The 20,748-nt window shown below is 39.9% G+C and overlaps 1 protein-coding gene across 3 annotated transcripts in view; it reads left to right on the top strand.

The window, feature by feature from the left end:
- Window positions 1-2,264: 2,264 nt before the first annotated feature.
- bcl11aa (BCL11 transcription factor A a) overlaps window positions 2,265-20,748 on the top strand; it is a 54,385-nt gene continuing 35,901 nt past the window's right edge. The window contains exons 1-2 of one of the 3 annotated variants that reach the window (XM_057342641.1): window positions 2,265-9,090; window positions 12,451-12,786. In XM_057342641.1, coding sequence (XP_057198624.1) covers window positions 9,036-9,090; window positions 12,451-12,786 — 391 coding nt within the window. In that variant the 5' untranslated portion in view covers window positions 2,265-9,035. Of the gene's footprint in view, window positions 9,091-9,117; window positions 9,918-12,450; window positions 12,787-20,748 lie in introns of those variants that run through there. The other 2 variants (XM_057342643.1, XM_057342642.1) reach the window with 2 other exon arrangements.

Raw genomic sequence — 20,748 nt, forward strand, 5'->3', positions numbered from 1 at the left:
TCGTAACTTAAGTGTGTCACACCTTCAAATCCAGTAAATCTTTCTCCGAGTGGATTGGGTCTTTTTTATTTTTATAGGTAACCTCCGATTAAAGGATTGGCTACAGAAACTCTATAAACAATTCCACTGTTGTGGAAAATGTGAGGTTGACCTTATGTGACAACTTGCCCCAATGTTGTCGCACTGAATGAGGTAAGTTGCGTCATGTTTTGTCATTTCTTCATTATGAGACTTCAGAGTTTCATTAACTCCACTAAGCCGCTCAAGGTGTGCAATACACCTGCTCATACTAGCCTAGTTGTAACTTCTTCGGCAAGACGGTTTTAAGTAAGTCACGGATAGCAAACCAAAGTTTACTTTGACGTTTTATGGATGATGAATTTATGCTAGTTTGATTTTATGGCTTTGTTTGCATTTATGCAAAAAGTGACATACTTTGCATTATACTATATAGGCCTACATTTGATGTATACTGGGATCGAACCCATTCGGTTGCTCACGCCATGCTCTAATAGGGTGGCCATACGTCCGGATTTTGGCCGGACAGTCCGGATTTTAAGACCCCTGTCCGGCGCAGCCTCAAACCGGACGCTCATTTGTCCTCCTTTTCGAAATTGCGCTGAATCGGCCTAAATCGGCCTGTGACTGTGGAGTGAAAGTTGACAGAGAGATCTTTAGTGATTCGTCTAATTTACAGCTAAGGGGGTGACCTGTGGGAAAACGAAAGCTAAGGCTTTGTGTGAGAATGTCCTAGCGCCCTACTCTGTACATATACATTCAGATTACATCAAATTAAACAATCTGCCTTTTTCAGTGTACAGGTTCATCTCAGTGGTCAGTTTTTGAAACAGACATCACAATGTCTTGAATAAATAAATACAAATACTGTGAACAAACACTTTTTTGCTTCTTCTGTTACACATAGGTCTACATCAAGATATATCGTAGATCAAATTGTCTGGCAATGAATAGAGTAGTCTATTTCAGAACCACTGTATCATGATACCATCGATATGATGGACAAAATTGTATTGTAGTTGCGAGTACACCAGAGTCCTATGCAATTATTCTTGCCTTACTAAATGCCGCAAAGTGTCCTCCTTTTTGGTGTTATGGAAATGGCCACCCTATGCTCTAACCACTGAGCTACAGGAAAGCCATTTGAGGTATATCCTGTCTTCCCGCCAGATTTAGACTCCCCTGCTTCTGATTGACTGATACGCTGGAAGTCTCTCTTAGATCACCGGGCAAGTGGATACTCTTGGGGCTATTTGTTGACGACCAATGAAAATATACTGTACATTAAAACGTAAAGCCTATGATAGGCTATACGACAACAGCACCATCTAGTGGCTAAATAGGGGTTTGTTGTACTGTTGTGCTTGCTGCTCAGAAACAAAGCCTGGTACACACACCCTAAACCAGATATTTATAATGAGTTGTAGAGTATAAAATGTAACGAAAATAATAGTTTGTATTATTGATAGTTTGTTTGGTCCAGACCATGTGACGAGGCGTCTGGTGAACAATGAACTTTATGTTTTGGTAACTAACAAATAATTTTTGTGCCTTGAATAATAATTTGTCCACAGCACCATCTAGTGGTTAATTTCTAGTGGTTTCGCATGCGATTTCTTCAAAAACGAAATTTCCGTAATGATTGCAGTTGTTTTATTTTGTACCAAACTTATGTCTTACGTGGAGTAAACAGTTAGGCTATTATTTAATGATGTACCTATAAGCCTATGTTTGGCTAATATCGGGCTTTACTTTATGACAGGTTCGTAGCATATTCTCCTATTTAGGCTGTTCCTGTATCGTGCACCAAACATTTTTTTTGTAGCGCATTAACGAAGTTAATGTAGCAAGGTTACAATATTACATTAAGGTATTCACAACATGTTAAAAAAAGTGGAGTATCATTTAGTCATTGTAATTTTTTAGATTTCATGCGAATAGTTTGCGAGATGTTGCTGCTAATTGCTCGTGGAGTCCACAATTAATAGTCCTCATCTTGATTATAAATGTCAATAGAAAATATGTTTATAATGAATCTTCTATAGTGAAAACGTTACCCTGACACCCACAATTTCACACTGAGAAGAAATGTAGGCTACCTTTCTTTAACTTCGACCACCAGCCTCCAACGTCTTGTTTTCTCCACAGCAATTTTTTATACAGTATCTTCTTTTCCAGTGTGGCAGGTATGTGTAATCTTTCAATTTTTTTACAGGCTACTTTTATTTGGACAAAATTAAGATGAAGAATAAGCCAAGACATCATTTTGTGGAATCACGTCTTTTAATATTTTAACACCATCTTTCACATTTCACATAACATATTTCCACAGTGTAATCACACATTAAAATATAATACAAATTTTATTTCGATTTTAGGTGGACGGAACTGAATTTACCAAGAGGTAAAAAAGTGAAGAAAGCAAAGAGGTTAGTACAAAAAAAAAAACATCGTCACCCAAGCATCAGGAATCTTTTTAATGAAAATGAGTTTGTGTAAGCTGGAAAGATGACACTAACAGTACTTTATGGAAACAGGAAAACTGAACTGGAACAGAACATGTTTTTCTTTCCATATAGACCGTCGAAGTCCTGGATAATTTAGAACAACATTAGTCTTTTGTGTTTTAAAGAACCAAAAAGCTCTTTTGTTTTCACACAAGTCGCCACAATCTCCAGCGTCGTTGTATTAGGATTTTAACTTTTTGGTATACTCAGTCTGGTGCATCTTTTCGTTCTTTTACATTTTCTTGCATTTGTTTCATTTATTTGCAACAGATAAATGACTGAAAGTGTTTTAAACTCGGTGTTATGTTACATGCTAAAGTAATCAGAATCAGAAATAAATTAAGGAAAGTTGGCATACAGTTATGCTGAGCATAAAAATGACCACTGCAGCACCGTTGTTCAGCCTGGGGTATGATTTTTGTCCTTTGCATGTTTCCTGGGACATACAAATACAAAATTTGAAACGTATTCAATTCCAAACTTCGTGTTTCTTTGGGAACCATTTAGTTGCCGCTGTCCATGGTTCTGAAGCAACGATGACCAGAATGCCTCACTCTGATGAATTCTGAAATAAATATTCTCAGTTTGCCAGATAAATGCTGGATGGAAATATATACAAGGACCCTCAAACCAAGTTCTGTTTATGACTTACCAATAGATGGCATAGTGCATAACAGTTCTGAATTTTTAAATTGGTTTAAAGAGTGTCTTGATACGAATTCTGCTTCAGACGAATTGGATAACGGCCATTTAAAACATAAAAATAATAATTAAGATAATCCACTGCTGCAAATTTTTTAACCTACAGCTTTCAATGTTTTAATTCTGTACTTTTTGCTTTTATACAAATAACGCCCACGAGAAAAGAGCTTTCCACAGTTCTTATACGAAAGTGAATTAGGGCCATTTGGGTTTCATATTCTCTTATTACATATACTGATGATTATCATCACCTCTTTACTAACAACCTTAAAATAATAATAATTAATTAATAATGATAATAAAGATAATAATAATAATAATTAAAATCAAACCGTCACTTCCTTTCCTCCACATGTCACTCTGCAGAGCGTTTTCTGTAATGTGTGTAAGGCTATAAACAGCCTTTGAAATAAATAAATACAAAAATAAACAGATTTAGGCAAAACAACATTTTTTATTCTTAAAATACCCATATAAAATGTATGAAAATAGAATCTTCACATTTTCGTGATTTCCGTTTTTAAAACGCTAACCTTTAGCCCTGTATTAGGCATTGTGAATACTTTTTTGTCTTGCAGTTATGTTTAATTTCATGGTACTGTATTGTATTGTCATTGTACTGTATCTGGTCATCTATTTTCCTACGTGGGTTTAATTCTGTAATGACTAGAGACGCCACTCGTTTTCCTACAGTTTTGAGCACTAGAGGGAGCCTGGACCACAACAAATATGGGTTTTGCCGATATTCTCTGTCTGCCAAAGTCCGCAATTTCGTGTCCACCAGAACCTTTTAAATTTCTCCCTCTTTTACTTTGTTGCACATCTTTTTTTTGGTTGCACAATATAATTGCTTGTAATATGCTATAAATGAAATATTTTAGCATAACTCATTTAAGCATAATAACGAATTTTACCATATACTGTTTGCATGTAAAACCCACGTGCCAGTGTTTTAACAAAATCTTGTCATATTCTTTTATAAATAATTAATAATTCGTTTAAATACTGTACGGGCATGTGATGCTAATGAAATGTATAGGGAATGAGAATCGGCTAAGCACCCGTGTTTTTAAATCATATTTCGCAATCCATGAATAAGAAACTAAACGAAAGCTTTAGCTCTACAGATAAACGACTGACGTCCATCTTTCATCATCAATTCGCATCACATCATAATATTACCAAATATTACAGTAGACCTAATACACAGACTCAGATGAACCTTCCTGTCGAATATTTTTTTTGTTACACTTATACAAATAACAACGACAAGTAATATTTAAAATGTATATATTTTTTGTCTTTTATGCTTGATTAAAAGCAACAACAACATTTATTTGTCTAAATGTCTAAGGACATGTGAACAGCTCTTACAGGTTATCTGGTTTTCTCATCCTTCACCCTCTCTCCTCTTTTCCAATGTTTAACATACTCACACATCCTTGCTTTTCCAGTACTCACGTTTATAATTTCGCCCACGGAGATGTAATCCCTTTGATTATATTTAATACCTGCCAAACCCCAGATGGCATGCCCACCCATCGCTCTGTGTGATAATGCCACATTGTGAAATCTAGCCATTAATATTAATTTTCAGTCTGCGAATGTGTCTGAACTGCTGAAGCTTAAAATTCCTTAAAAAAGGCCAGGCTTGACTTACCAGGGATTTTAAGACCATTCCATGTCATTTCGCCTTTCGCCGTCCTTTGAGGTAAAACTGATATTCAGTGGGATATGTAGACTTCAAAGTCATCCATAATCGAAACGACAAGGCCCATATAGATTTTCATTATACGGTCTGTATGTTTTCTGTCAAATTACAGGCAAATTCGTCTTTGCAAAATTGGTCAAAGTGAATTAATGATGCCTCCTATGAAGTTTCTCGGTCCTTTCTCTTTAGTGTTCTTTGTATAGGCCTATTGTAAGTAATTTGGCCAGTTTAGACAGAATAGCCTAATTTCGTTACAAATCATCACGTTAGTGACTTTTTGCATGGTTAATTAGTCAAAAGCTGTACAAATCCTAGAGGACTGAATAAGAGGATGATATACCACCACCGTATCAGAAATGTATGACATTTTAATTCAGACGTATACCAACAAGAAAATAACGATTTATTTCCAACCAGGACGGTCATTGCCTCAAAGATAACTTTATTTGCCTGTAAATTAGCCTATAGCATAAATCCAGTTAGGGTCATGTGTATTTTGCCAAATAATTTTTAGTTCCTTTCTAAACTACTTGCATGTTTTTTTCACAATGGATTACATTTTACTTGGCCATTGGTTGGATTCTTTATTGTGCATTCTTTAAACGTTATCCAGAAGAATGCATAAATAGTTCTCTGTTCTAAAAATTAGTTTGTTTTAACCACCGCACCGAATAACAGAAACAAAACCAAGAGGTGTAGCCTTTGTATAGCCTGCATGCGCTTTTTGATCTATAGACTAGTTAAGGCACTAAATAATTTGTCAAAAAACAAGCTTTCATAAATTATCCCACATAATTACACGTAATTATGTTAGTGTATGTTATGGTAAAACACGAATTTATCGCGTTATTGAAAAAAAACACAATCGCAGTTTTTGAGATCCAGCCTACTCTTTACATTTAAGCAACGATAAGTTAAAACACAGTCTTTCAGCAACACATTGGGGTTTTATTTACGAAGTGCTAATATTGCGCATACTATAAATGCCAATACAACACCTCTTTCAAAATGACATCAATGCTGGACAACAGTTGCAGAAAAACGGATCTGCTGATGAATTGCCAGAGCTAGTGGGAAAATGAGAGGAGTGAAGCATGAACAGGGCGATGGGCGTTGATTTATCGCATAAGCCCTCGGTCATTTCCATATATTAAAATGCGCCCAAGGGGCCAGGCAGTCAATTTCCTTGAGCCACTACCCGTGGAAGGCATGCACATCACCAAAAGAAATTTAACAGTCTACATTTTAAACCATCTCTCTGACAGATGGGCCAATATTCATTTCTGGTTGTCTAAATAGTTAAAATCTACATAGCATTTTAATAAAAAAAGTAGAACCAGGGTTCGCATAGTGTTGTATAGATTTGGTAAAGGATGTTTCGAGGTTTTTGTGTCATTCAAAGGGCCTCGCGCATCGAGCCGTAACGTTATTTTAAGCACGAGTCTGTCATCGCGCTCTCTCTCACTCTCATTTTCATTTTCAACCTCTAGCTCTATCTGTCACTTTCTCACACACAAAAAGCATTTTTTTTCTCTAAGAAAGACCGACTGAAGCGTGCCTGACCGTGCATTAGAAACATGGATATTGCAATACATTTAACGTCTGGCTGAGTTATGATGGGATCAGTCGCATTATCATTCACATATTGCGCTTTTGTTTGTAAGCGGGTTTTGTTGCTGCCTGATAGCTTCCTTCAGAAGGTGCGAGCGCTCGATTTGCTCTGATCAATGTCCTGCCCTGAGGAGCATGGACAGACTTTCAAGAAAGTCAAAATAAAAAACGAAAAAAATCGGTCTACAAGTCAATGGCCCGAGGGGGCATGGTTCGTGCCCTGTTATCCAAATGCTTGAATATCCGCAAACGTGCCCAGCGCCTGCAGTGGTCCAAAAGCACATCCAACGATACACACTGCCCATTAACACAGAACTATTTTTCTTTACAAGCGTGAGCGCTGTCAATGTGTAGGACTTGCAACTGTAATAAGTCGTTTAGTCAAATAACCAATTTCCTCACATTTCGTCGTAACATCAGCATCTGATATATTTACAGCTGGGAATATTTCACTATTGTTTTATAAGGGCAGGTGCTGAATTATCAAAGTTTTTATTATAGGTTATTATAGGTTTTTTGTCAAACGCGCAACTTTATTTCGTCAAAGATATTGTTAGACGCATGGGAATATTTCAAATAACACAATTATGCAACGTGAAAAATACAGCATTTTTCTAGGAAGCTTTAAAACAGAGCAATATCCCCTGCAAGATCTCTGTCCATCACAATGCGAGATCGCAGAAATACTACACTGACAGGGTTCCACACGCCTAAAAGTGCTATAAAATGTAGCTAGCTCAGTCATAGCGATTCCGTTTGTGCATTAAGACATCTACGTTACATTAACATTAAACCAAAGGCTTTAAAAGCACTACATTTGAGATCGATGCGTTTTCATTATATGTACTTATTGACAGTAATAACAAGAGAAGCATAAGCGTTTAGTTTTGCATACGGTCGAATCCTTTGACATTCCCAGATTACGCAAAATTGACCTTTTGCCCAGTGAAAACTGACTCGCAAGCGTAAAGAGTTGACACCTCGCGCTGAAAAACGCGAACCAACACATCGATCAGTCTTGGTCCAGAAATAAAGATGTCAGCTTAGCCTGTAAAACATTTTCACTCACTCACGGGTCACGTATTAACTCCAGTATTCGACTTCAGTTCCGATCGGTTTCTTAAGGGTTCCCCCTATGAATTGCGCCTTTCCCTGCAGACTGTCACTTCTTCACGCAGCCTCTGCTTTGAGTCTCTGGAGCAGTCGCTTAGTATAGTCGTACTTCAACTAGTTTGCAGGGGTGTCTCTCTCTCTTCCTCCCACCTCATGCCAGGAACTACGCTTGTCATCGGGTTTTGTTATACGCTTGATGTCTCTTTAGGTGTCGTAATTTAGAATGCATCGGTGCTGTTTACAGCAGCATCTTTATATTTCTAAATCCACGCGGTGGTTTACAGGCACCCCCTCCTCCCCCAGTCGCTATTCTCTATAATCTGAACACATCTGAAACTTATTACCCCGTCCCCTTTCTAGTGGGCTGCTCCCACAATCTATTCGTCAGTGTGGTGTTATATTTTTAAAATTACACTCTTGTAGTATTTAAGTCCCACCTACATCACTCGTAAATAGTGTGAGCTAGTATCCTGTTTTCTATGATGTCCCTCAGGCACTGTTTGTTAGTTTCTTTGGGCTTCTGGAGGAATGTGCCATCGCGCGCCCTTCTGATCAGCGCACGCGGCGGTTGAACCCACATGCCCTAGCGCGGAACCTGTCTGTCCTGTTCATGCAACCCGATCGTCTCTCGCTTACAATCAGCCTTTGCACAGCGTGTAGTACCTCTGACTGTTTGACCAGGACTTGAATGACTGTGTTTCAACCACTGTGTCTTCTCCAGAAGTCCCGATCAATGTCCACTACGAAACCTTATATGTGAGGTTCCTCTACCCCTCCCTTTGTATGTAGCATGTCCAGCCCCCTTGAATCTTCTGTCCATTGGCTTTTCGTGGTCTGCTTTCCTACGTCCACCCCCAGCACACACGCCGCACCGCACATTGCTTTCATTAAACATCTCTCTCTCTCTCTCCCTCCCTCTCCCTCTCTCTCTCTCCCTTCTCTCTCTCTCGCCTCTTGTCCGGCCCCCTGATCTTTCTGTCCATTGGCTTCTTCGGGTCTATTTTTCATGTCCAGCCCCTAATGAGTGTCCATTGGTTTTGTTATTTCCACTCCCTCCTCCCACTCCACGGCTTTGCCCTGCCCATGTTCTGTATGTCTGTGTCCATCCATCTCCTGACGTTCAAGTTCGCAGGGACGTCACGTCCGCACTTGAACTTGCAGCTCAGGGGGGCTTTTGCCATTTTTTCATCTCTCTCTCTCTTTTCAAAAAAGCCATGACGGCTATCCCACAATCCATCTTCCCTGCGCCATCTTTGTATTATTTCTAATTTATTTTGGATGTCAAAGGCATTGATGAAGATATTTTCTCTGGAGTCTCCCTTCTAACCCGGCTCTCCCGATGTGAACCGAGCTGAAAGCCACCACCAACCACCATGTCTCGCCGCAAGCAAGGCAAACCCCAGCACTTAAGCAAGCGGGATTTTTCGCGTAAGTAAAGACAAATATTTTGTACCATTCCCTTTACCTGTTTTGCAGTCCGTTCTGTAATATTGAGTTAAGGGGAAAGAGCGGTGAAGAGGAGCGTACTCAGTCAAGACACACCGGACACTGGACAGCGCAGATCGTGGTCAAGTGGACTTTAGCGAAGAGAGCGTTCCCATCTATGAAATATCTTTACGCGCACCGTCCTCCGCTGAAATGGCAGAAAAGTTTGCTTTCCATTGCTATACTTTCCGTGCAATTTGGAGAAGTTCATTCCGACTCTTTAGGCGCGTATGTCGTGCCCTCGCCGCTTTGACCACTTTAGAGCAAACGTTCAGATATACCGGACTGTCGTGGGTATGTGTATGCATGCTCCAGCTTGGTTATTTAGACGCAAATCTCGTGGAATGTCCCGTAACGCTGCCTGTCTGTGATTCTGGGCAGGATTTCCCCCCTCTCGCACTATTTTTGGAAGATTTTCAAAGAGTGGAAGTGAATTTTGATTGGGAAAAATCTCGTGTCCGACTGTTTACAAGCGCCGCGTGCGCGTACAACCCACTGCCAGCAAACCGAGAGTGATAGTCGCCTGTCTGAGACTAACATTGCACAGAAAACCGTGTACAGATAAAACATTTTTGATACATTTGATTTTTAAAGCTAAGCTTTTCTTACGTTTGATGCTAAACGTGGTTCTGATCTACACGCACAGGCGTGCGTTTAGACGCGTAAGGACAAGATTTTAAGCCGCGTTATTTAACATTTCGAGTGCATACCAAAAAAGGATAAATCGATTTCACTTAGGCCTGATTTTATCTTAAATGCTGATGACAAAGGTAAGGTAAAACTGTTTCGAGATAACTGCATCGAGAAAATTGGTTATTTTTATAGTCATGTGTAGGCTATATTTTCTAAGTATTGTATCAGTGATATTTATACTTATGTTTTACTCTTAATGTCTCGTGAAAGGTTGTGGTGAAGTGCCTTTTTGAACATAAAGTCGGATTTGTTTTTCTCTGGATCAGAAATGTTTGCACGAGCACGAGCACGACGAAACGAAAACATTACAGATGATCATCACCTTTTAGATTATAACCTTTTACCGTCACAGATGTCAAGCTCTAAAAGTATTAGGATACGTTTATTAGATAAACATGTTTGACATAAATCCTGCGTTGTTGTAACATTGTATCGTATCGCGTAACATTATTGGGTTTCCACACACAGGCTCTCGGCGCGGGTTACTCCGTGTGTTCACTTCTGTGGGTGTCAGAAACGTGCCGCTAGGGGGCAGACTACGATCATAAACTGGACATGAACCCGATCAGTTTCACCGCTATCTTTATCTATATTTGACCATATGTTAGCAAGAACGAAGCGTATTGTATATGAACTCTTAACTGTTTTTACCTCGCCTTTTTTGACCCGACATCAAATGCTGAATTTTTATACCTTGTGTTTTGTAATACTGCATTTTCGGTCAAGTAAGTCCTTGAAAAATTAACAACGGAGGTTCAAGCAATATAAATGTCGATCTTGATAAACTTTGCCATCTAATTCATAATTATAAGGGGGCAGTTATTTTGGTAGTGAGAGAGTCATGCGAACGAATGGGATGTTTGTACAAATCGATCCACTTTATATTCTGTAAAAGCACCGTATTTTTTTTAACACAAGGAGAGACTTTTCAGAGCAGATCCATTTAAATAATATTATCATATTTCTCAGTTTAAGCTGTTTTGTATATTAGACTCCCAAAATATATTCTCAAAATCAATTTTAAATTTAATGACATTTTCAATGTCAGCGCTGAGTGTAGAGGAATTTTAATTTTAATTTAAAAAACTTTGTGTTACTTATATTCAGTTTTTAGTTGTTGACCACGTTTCTCCGACCCAACTTCATTTGCTCTTGTGTATTTCCCTGGAATATCAAATATTATTTAGCAACATAACGATCGAATTTTTGTTTATACAAGGTCAGTAGTGTAAAGTTTCGTCAATGCAATTTCAAAATGCGCAAATCTTTGGATTGCAGATAAAATAATTATATGTAAGACTAACTCGAGTGTTAAATACAGTGTAAAGTGTTTTATCTGACGTCAGACTAAAAGACCTGATATTTATATTTTGCCAACATAATAAGTAGGCTAGACTAGTCGTTTGCTATTATTTTAAAATAAAAAATATAGCATATTGATTTCATCAGTGTTAATTGTAATCGAGCATATTAGGAAGTAGTACATTATTAATCATTATGAATCGACAATATTTAGAGGAACGCACAAATATCAAAATAACAATCACTCTGTTTAAAGGATTGAAACCTAAAATAAGTTTGAGTTACTTTATATCGGTTAGGCTCTCTTCTCTTTATTTGCATGGCAAGCAACTCGACAATACAACGTTATATAAAATATCACTTCTCAGACAAGAGTATTAATTTATTATACGTTATCTTTTTATGGCGTTACGGGAGCAATTGTGTTGAATATTTCTTCATGTGCACGCCTGGGATCTGCCCCTCAATATCTGCCCCAGACTGGGCTGAAGTAAATTTAACCGCGGTGCTCCCAACACCTTTTTTCTTATCAAAATCTGTACCAATCATCACCCACTAAAATTAAAATCTATTTTTTGATTCTCTGTGGTTTTAGGTTCATTAAACCATGAAATTGGCAGCTTATAAAGAAGGTCAAGATGCTTAACCATTCTAAGGCTAACGTAGTAGCGCAGAAGATTTCACTAAACAATCGTTACAAAAATACATTACACACAGCTGGAGAATCGAGTGTGTCAACCTCAAGTTTATCACGAGGGAAAACGAATAGTCGATATTATTTGAGGCATTGCTGTAGCTCTTATCAGGCTAGTAACAGTGTTGCCTTTGCTGGATATCTCGAGTTCCGAATCTACACGTGTTGACCACGCAGTCTTCTCATGATCCAGATGTGTCGAGTGGTCGAGTGAAACAAAGAGTCAGACTGTCACACAGATTTACCAAATCATTTTGCTTTTACTGGTATTCTGGGATATCATGCTAAATCAACTCATGTAACAGTTAGAGCAATTGTATGTTCGAATTGGTCTTTAAAGTTTTAATTGTTTTAGTTTTCATATAATTACCTTCATGAAACAAAAACATTTAAGAATCCCCATGGCATGAAATGTATAGGTGAGATGTTGATGTGCAATACCCAATTCACAAGCTCCTTAACATAGTAGAGAAACGGTGTGTGAAACGGTGCATTTTTTTGTCCCCTGATGTGTGCTTACTCAGTTTTGATACGTTTATTACGGCACCCAGTCTCTAATAAACCCTCTGCTTTTCCATCCCTCTGTGTCACATATGGATTCTTCCCGCGTGCAGCCGAGCCCCTCTCAGCCGTGGTCTCGGAGGACAGACAGGAACAGCGCGGGCTGGTACAGGTAGCTCCGGAGGGAGACCAGGATCTGCTCACCTGTGGCCAGTGTCAGATGAACTTCCCTTTGGGAGACATCCTTATTTTCATTGAGCACAAAAGGAAGCAGTGCAATGGCACTTTGTGCATGGACAAAGCGGTGGATAAGCCCCCCTCGCCCTCGCATGGCGAGCTGAGGAGAGCCTCCAACCCTGTGGAGGTGGGCATCCAGGTCACGCCAGAGGACGATGACTGCTTATCGACGTCTTCTCGAGGAATCTGCCCGAAACAGGAAAACAATACAGGTAACCTCATCCCGAGAGCATTTTGGTGTTTTCATGATAGCAAAGCTGTGTGTATGTGTGTGTGAAGAATGTTTGTGATGCGCTATGTGTGGGCCACATATCGTAGACACATGTCCTTTCTCTGTGGGGCGTCTCGTTCGCAGCTCTGGCGACGTATCAGAGTGCTGAATATTTAAAAGCTGTGCAGCAGGAAGGGGAAGAGGGTATATTCAATTAAACATCAGAATGAGAAGATGTTATGAAGACCAAATGAGGAACCGACTCTGTTAAGAGTACAAAGCGTTTAGTATCTGATTTATTATCTTGAGATCATCGCTGCTTAGAATCAGTTCGGATGTCATTCACATCGACTCTGGAGGATTTGGATAATTAAGCTCAGATTTAAACCATAGACCACGCATTCCCACCGCTGTCTGTATGCTTCGGTTTAACACATTTGCACTTTTTTAATTCCTTGTAGATTTGAGTTTTGAGAAGGGGTAGGATTCGCTCCATTTTATCGTGAGAGTAGTTTTTCCTTACAGGAGGCCAAATGTCAAAGTGCCACCGACTCACTTATAGTTGCAGTTTACTGGCCAAACTAGAAAGCAAAGGGTGTGTTCTTCATGGCACAGAGAGCTGCTAATCTCTACAGCGAGCAAAGTAGTGAGAGGGGGACATTTTGGCAGTAGAGGGGCGGTTTGAGGAGCCCTTGCTGTGACAGGAGAGGCCGTTTCTCTCGATGTGTGTCCACAGACTCATGGGAAATGCCTCTCTGTGCTGCACAACCTCTCTCATGTGGTCTCGACAGATGTATCTTGATTTCGCTGTGGGTTAACACACAGCCACATCTTATCCGTATAACTGCACGCCTGCACATTTTCACTTTCTGTCGGGAAAAGGAAAGGAAATAGAAGGCCGTGCAGTTATTTTGGTGCGCCAGGGAACAATAACACGATGCTAATTATTTGTTTAAGTTTTGCGGATGTGCATTTTAATTACGGCTAGTTTGTAGCGGTAGACGATCTGTATACTCAATTAAACGTGGGAAATAAGAAGTACAGACATAGGAACAAAGGAGCAACAACAAACAAGATAGTCCATAAATTCCACTGTAAACAACTTTTAAAAAATCTTTTGGACTCTCATGTGCTCACATGTGAGTCATAAATCTAGTCTTTCTCTGAGCAGAATGAATTGTTTCAAGTTTTTGGTGCGATAACCGCTTTGTCATTATGTGTCCATGTGTGTCTTGAGCTGGTAGGGTGATTTGGTGTGACTTTTTTTAATGTAGAAAAATGTGAGAGTGAGACTTTCCAGTCTGTTTTTCTGCCCAGGCGTACATTTGACCATTCTCTGGTCTGCCTCAAAGATCGGGTTCCAGGAAGCGTCTGGGTCCGCTTAGCTCCATCAAAAGTCATTTGGACTTGACCCTTGCTCTGGGCTAATTATTGGCTGCTGAGTTCAAGTATCAAGTTGTTCTCACTAGTGTAGATTATGGACATTTTTAGACTTTTTTGCTAATGCGTATGTATATAATGGAACCACGGGGTGTGCTGTGGTCGACCATATTGCTGTGGTGTACTGGAGTTTGATCAGATATGAAGGCTGAATGGGGTCATTTGCATCTGCTTGCTTACCCTCATTGTTTTAAGCATGTTGGTGCAGTTTCAGCACAAATTATACAACCTTTATGCGAGCCGGCTATCACGTCTCTTGTTTCTGTCAGCCGCTAAACTGGGTTATTAAACTCATTTACATCATAATGTATCAGGGTTCAGCTGATAGCGTTGGGTCACTGGGATTATGTGTGCTTGTTTTTTATTAGTTTATTTTGTGAATTTTTTTTACAGTTAATTTTTTCTCAGCGTATTACCGAATTCGCTGTCTTTAGACAGGAAGGAGAAATGTATTAGCCCTATTATAGATTATTTCAGACATAGCATCTTCAAGGTTAGTTATGACTGTGCCTTACAATGACTATGTAAACTAGAATACTTTGTGAATGTGTGTATGTGGGTTAGAGCTGCACTTGATGTTGTGATAGAAATGTAAAAGTTAAACAATAAACTTTAATAAAATGTGACCCTGGACAACAAAACCAGTCTTTAGTAACACAGGAACATTTTTAGTAATCGGCAAAAATACATGGTATGGGTAAAAATTAACGATTTTTCTTTTTGCCAAAAATCATTAGGATGTTAAGTAAAGATCATGTTCCATGAAGATATTTTATAAATTTCCTACTGTATATGTATAAAAACTTTATTTTTGTGAGTGGATGGCCTGCTACAGTGCCTCAGATTAACAACTTCAAAGGCGATTTTCTCAATATTTTTATTTTTTTGCACCCTCAGATTCCAGCTTTGTAAATAGTTGTTGTTCCGCCAGATAGTGTCCTATCCTAACAAACCATATATCAATAGAAAGTTTATTTCTTCAGCTTTCGGATGATGTAAAAATCCCAATTTCGAAAAATTGTCCCTTAAGACTGGTTTTGTCGTCCAGGGTCACAAAGTATAATAATTATCATTCTTTAGTTTTTAATAGCATGATCTAGTTCAGGCACCCAAATAAGGGAGTTTGTATTTGTGATGTAACAACATCATATACATCAGCTTGGTGTGATGAAACGCTTCATTTGCCAGAGAGGCAACACACATGTGTTTGTGTGTGCATGGCTGTGTGCACTATCCCAAATCGCTATCTTTTCTTTTCCCCTCTCTTTCATGCAGTGATTTGATCCAGGCAGTTCTACTTTTACATACCCTTTATTTATTTATTTTTTAATCCCTAAATGAGATTTTTAATCCTCATATTCCCTCACAATGGCAAAAAAATTAGACAGGTTGTCACAAAAGCATGTAGTACTTCACTGTTGATATGTCTTGTTGAATTAGTGTCGTTCCTAAAGCTTTAAGATTTGAATATTCTCTGTCGACAGAATCTGTTTCTTGTCCTTGAATGCACTATGTCTGACGAAATGTAAAATTATGCAAAGTAACATCCTATGATCTTCTGTTTTGCAGCATGTCGTTCAATAACATGTTGATGTAACAGATTGAATTTGCTTTGGCACATGATATGGGGCCATTTGGAGCACTGAACTTTTTTTTACCAAGCGCTTTTCAAGTCTCTGTCTTTTGCCACGGCAGCGCTTCCGAAATTATGACTGCTCTCCAATAAATCGGCAGATTAGATCGGACTAATACTGCTGCCATGCAGAACGGACCTCAATACAGATAATTGTTTTTTAAATGGCCTTTGCTGGGTGGGTTTTAATGCCTGTAACGCTCTCTCTCGCGTTCATTTTGTCATTCTCGCCCTCTCTGCTATGCATATGGCTGTAGCCGTCAATGTAAATCAGGGGCATCCAATTAATATTGAATCAATTACACTGTGTGCGATTGTGTGGCGTGTGAGCCGCCTGCAATTTTCAGTGCCAAAATGTGACCTAAATGAGTGGCTTTACAAAGACCCCAGCAATTTAAGCCTTTTCCTTATTGTTTTTTTCTTCCTTCTTTTTTAAATCACATATTATCTGAAGCTTGACGATCTGTCACGATCATAATTATCATCAGGGTGCCTTTCTGGAGTTCATCGGTGAGGGAGAGAGTGTCTCGACTCGGATCGTTTTTTGATCGTTTTTTAAAAGGTTCTCCTCTAATTTTTCAGTAATGCGAGAAGCTGACGTCTGTCATGAGAGGCGACGTTACTACAACGTCTGTCCTCTGTTGTTGTTTTTTTCAGGCTGCATGGAATACGCGTGCGCGCATCTGCGAGTGTGTTGGTGACGGCTATAATAGACTTTGGGTTATCGACGTTCTTTCTTCTGAGGCAGATGTCGAAATGTGTATGTGTGCAGTTCTGAGGTCTGTGTACTAGCCTAATATGACCCTCAGTGTCCTTTTTTTACCATCAGGAAAATGAATTATCAGGAAGCGACAAAGACATGTCTTACCCGAGCAGAGATGGCGCCCTGGAAGCAGCTCTTTATGAATATGTATTTGTATGAGGAGGGGGGTTTCGCGTCTAATTTTCAAAAGGTTTTCTTTTCTTTCACTGGCTGTATTTTTTCACACACCAGGGCTTCACACACGACCTGTCCCCTCTTTTGAATAACACACAGCTACTGCACACAACCATATGCCCGTGTGTGTACACATCTTCTGTACCTGTGTGTGTACCAGCTTGTGACTGATCTTGAAAAAAAATAGCAATATCGAGCATGTGTGTGTGTATGTATGAGAAAGAGCGCTTTCCGGGGGATGAGGTGTAATAATAGTGCAGAATGATGTTTAATTCTCTTGGAGCGTTTTGCTGCATGTGGCGATGTGTCTCGCAGCATCCCTCACAGAAACGTTGTGATATTCTGCATCCTCGGGCTTGATTTGCATGATATAGTCGGCTCTGTGCTGTGGGGGTGGACAGCTCCCTTTCATTCGCCATTCTCCTCTAATGGGCTATAGCACACACTTTTGTTGGATTGGGAATGTTGTGTTGCCTGGGAAAAAAGAAAGCCTTCGCTTTTCATTCCAAAAACAAACAAAAAAGGTAACACACTTGAGTCAGGACATATTTTTTAGGTTGTGTAGTATTTTTTATATTTGATTGCAGTGAATATATTTGAAAGATACGGGCATTGCACATATGTGAATATTTACATCTGTAAACCGTAAAAATCACAGGCGATTAAACGTTTTACCTGTTTTTGCAGCAGAGCCAGCATGCGGGGAAACAAAGGTATTTAGCAGCCAGACGGGCACTGCCTGGCACGATGCCACCCGCTCCGTCTCAGTTCTTCCACCCCCGCACCCCTTCATACACTCTTAGCACCCAGTGACGCTCTCATCCCCCCAAACACATCTCCCTCCCTTCTGCAGACAATGGCATCCTCCATCACAAGACGAGAAATACCCATCTCTCTCCTGTCCGTCTGTTCTCCATAATTCCTGATCACGCATCTTTTTCGTGACAGCCTTGCGCAATTGCTTTTTTCGACGGATGTTTAATTAAATAAAAAATTGGCAAGGCAAGAAATTTCCCGCTATATGAAAACAGAAAGGATGTTGCTGTCTGAGGATAAATACGCAGTGTCTAAGGTTTGATTTTGAGTCGGTGAGCGGTGCGGTTATGCCTCACGAGATGTCTCATCATCTCTGGTCGGATCTCCTTGTTTTATTTGTGAGAACGTGTGTGTGTGTTTGTACGTGGGTGGACATGCATAGACCCACTGGGTCCTGTCATATCGCAGCTCTCAAATTGTGTCAGATGTTTTAGAGAACATGTCCATAAAAATGTTTATGTACTACAAAGCATATTTATAAATCTCGGTGGATTACAGACCGGGCTTCTATAAACCAGAGTGGAACGGTGCTGAATTACTGGCTGCGTTTGTGTGTGTGGCTGACAGAGGCCTGTGCATTTGTTTGTGGTTTTCTGCAGCCGTACATGTGAGGTGTGTGTGTGTGTACATGAAAGGGTTTGTGAGTTGGCAGTGTTACTGCAGGACATCCCTCTGCGGTCAATGCCAAAGAGAAGTTGGCAGGGCTGGAGGCATCGGGTGGGCTTCAGGAGGGGTGTCCTCTACTACTCTGTTTACCTTCACTACACACACACGCACACTTTGATATAGCAGCTACTGGCTGTCAAACATGCAATGGCCCTTCACTGCTTCTAGTCTGTTTCCGTAATCTGTTTTTCTCCTGCAAGCATCACGCCAAGTGGATATTTAATTCAGCTTTGCATAGAAAAAAACGTGTCTTCGATAATAAAGTGGCACAATTATTATAGGTAATAAAAAGCAACTCATTTAGTTTAAATTGAAAATACCTAGTTCACCAAATGAGCCAAAGCCATCACGGATGCAAGATGCCCATGTTCTCTCAGTTTTTTGCTCTATCTCTCCTGGTATCACCGGGCGGACACAAATCCACTATGAGGTCACCTTGACCAGCAATGCCCCTGCACCAGCCGGGTCGCTCAATACGATCAATTCATCTGGGCTCTAATGGTTACAGATGGCAGGACTCAAGTCTCTACAGACACCTTCAGTTCAGTTTTTTCTTTCTTCTCCCTTCCCCTGTTTTTCTCCTTTCCTTCTATCGTTGTGTCTCTCTTCGGGGATCCTCTGCCCAATGCACTCAGATTTTTTCCACACAGGTGGAGACAGGATACTTGCTTTTACTGATCCTGGTATGTAAAATAACGTAAAAAACAAAAAACAAAACGTTGTTAAGCAGAGACAGGCCGTTTCTTGCAGACATATCAATGAAGCCAGCGGTCGGTGGATCTCTGTAAAAATCTTTCACTCACACCAAGACAGGGTTTCACTGGAGGCCGGTGCACACCCTTCACCCGTGTTAGATCCTCAAAAGCATGCGTGCTACGTCTGGATCTGCCATCCGTATCTCCCTCTCCGTGTTTGTGATTTGGGTGGCTGCCTGATCTGCTCATGTTGGTATTGGGCGCCTGCCTAGTTTTAGTGGGCTGTAGTGTTTGCGGATGTGTGTGCGGGTGTGCGCGCACGTGTGTTTGTGGTTAAACTCTGCAGCGGTGACGGAATGCGTGCGCGGCGCGTGACGAGTGAAGGATCTTTCAAAGAAAGAGAGACAGAGATTAACAACAGTAGATAACAGAGAGGAAGTTTATCTTGAATTTTATTTTGGTTAGAATTTCACAGACTCTCCCTGGTGGCAAATTAGTGTCAGATATTCAACGTTACATTAAGCGGATGAAATTAATATACAGTATATTGAATTAGATGAACAGATAAATTGTTGGTTTTATTTAAATGATTAATTTTTGTTTTTTTTATCTTTATTGCTATACATATGACTGCTGAGAGTTTATTTTTTATGCAAGTGTGCGCACATGCACACGTGTGCTTTATATAGACACTGTATGAATGTTCAGAAAAGTCCTGTCAAATCCGTGAGGGTGAGTGGTAGCTGGGCTCTCTATCTGTATTTACTGCATTGGAGACCCTTGTGGGTCACAACCCCTCACCCAGAGCAGGACGGCCTGTCACAATCTCTCCCCTCCTTCCTACCAATAAATTAATTGCTTTATTTTTAGATTTGAGTGGGATGAAGCATCCAGAGCCCAGCTGCAACCCACACAAACACGACCTACCTGTGAGCACAGACACACAAATAAACCATCGTTTTTTTTACGTGTCATATAAACACCAGCCTTTGAGAAACTATCAGTATCGCTTAACAAAAACATTTAATTGATAAAGACATCAAATTGTGTTTCTTTTGTTTCTTGTAGAGTGACTACATTCCATAAGCATTTATTAGAAAACCTTGTGTTGTCAGTTAAATTGAGAAGAATTGGGTTTGTTTCTCAGAGATATGGCTCCTGGCAGGCGTTGAATGGATATAATTTTATCGTGCTCTGTAGTTCGGTTTTGATTCCTTGTTTTGTTTGTTTTATTTCCTCACTTCCGTTGCTCAGAATTGTCTAACTGATAAATGCTATTGCTATGATTGAATTAAATTACTTTAATTGTAAGTATAATGTTAGCACGGATATAAACGTAATGAAGCGATTTTGCCAAATTATATCTGCGCTATAGCTGGTTGTTTCTGTTAAGGTACTTCTGGCATCCCTCAGACGTCTACCACAATTATTGAATTGACTTATTATCACTAAACACGCAGTGTGTACGTCTAAAGCAGTTTTTCTTTATGAATTTACACTGACCTGAATGAAAGACGAATGAGATTACGAAGATCTCTGTGTTGAGTAAAGCTGAGAGCAAGCCTTGTTAAGCAGCCATTATTGTGTTGATTGGTCTCTAAGCTCACACCTAGACCCTCAGTAGCCTCTGTCCGGCCCACGGGGCCGTCTGAGCTCACACACACGCGCACACTGGGCTTTTCTTGTTAACAAAACTTGTGGAAAATGGTGCAACATCTACTCGTAAAAACGCACGCACGCACACAAAGCCTCTACTTCCTGACTGAATCTTACTGA

This window comes from Triplophysa rosa, linkage group LG9 (assembly GCF_024868665.1).
Source record: "Triplophysa rosa linkage group LG9, Trosa_1v2, whole genome shotgun sequence".
Taxonomy (NCBI): domain Eukaryota; kingdom Metazoa; phylum Chordata; class Actinopteri; order Cypriniformes; family Nemacheilidae; genus Triplophysa; species Triplophysa rosa.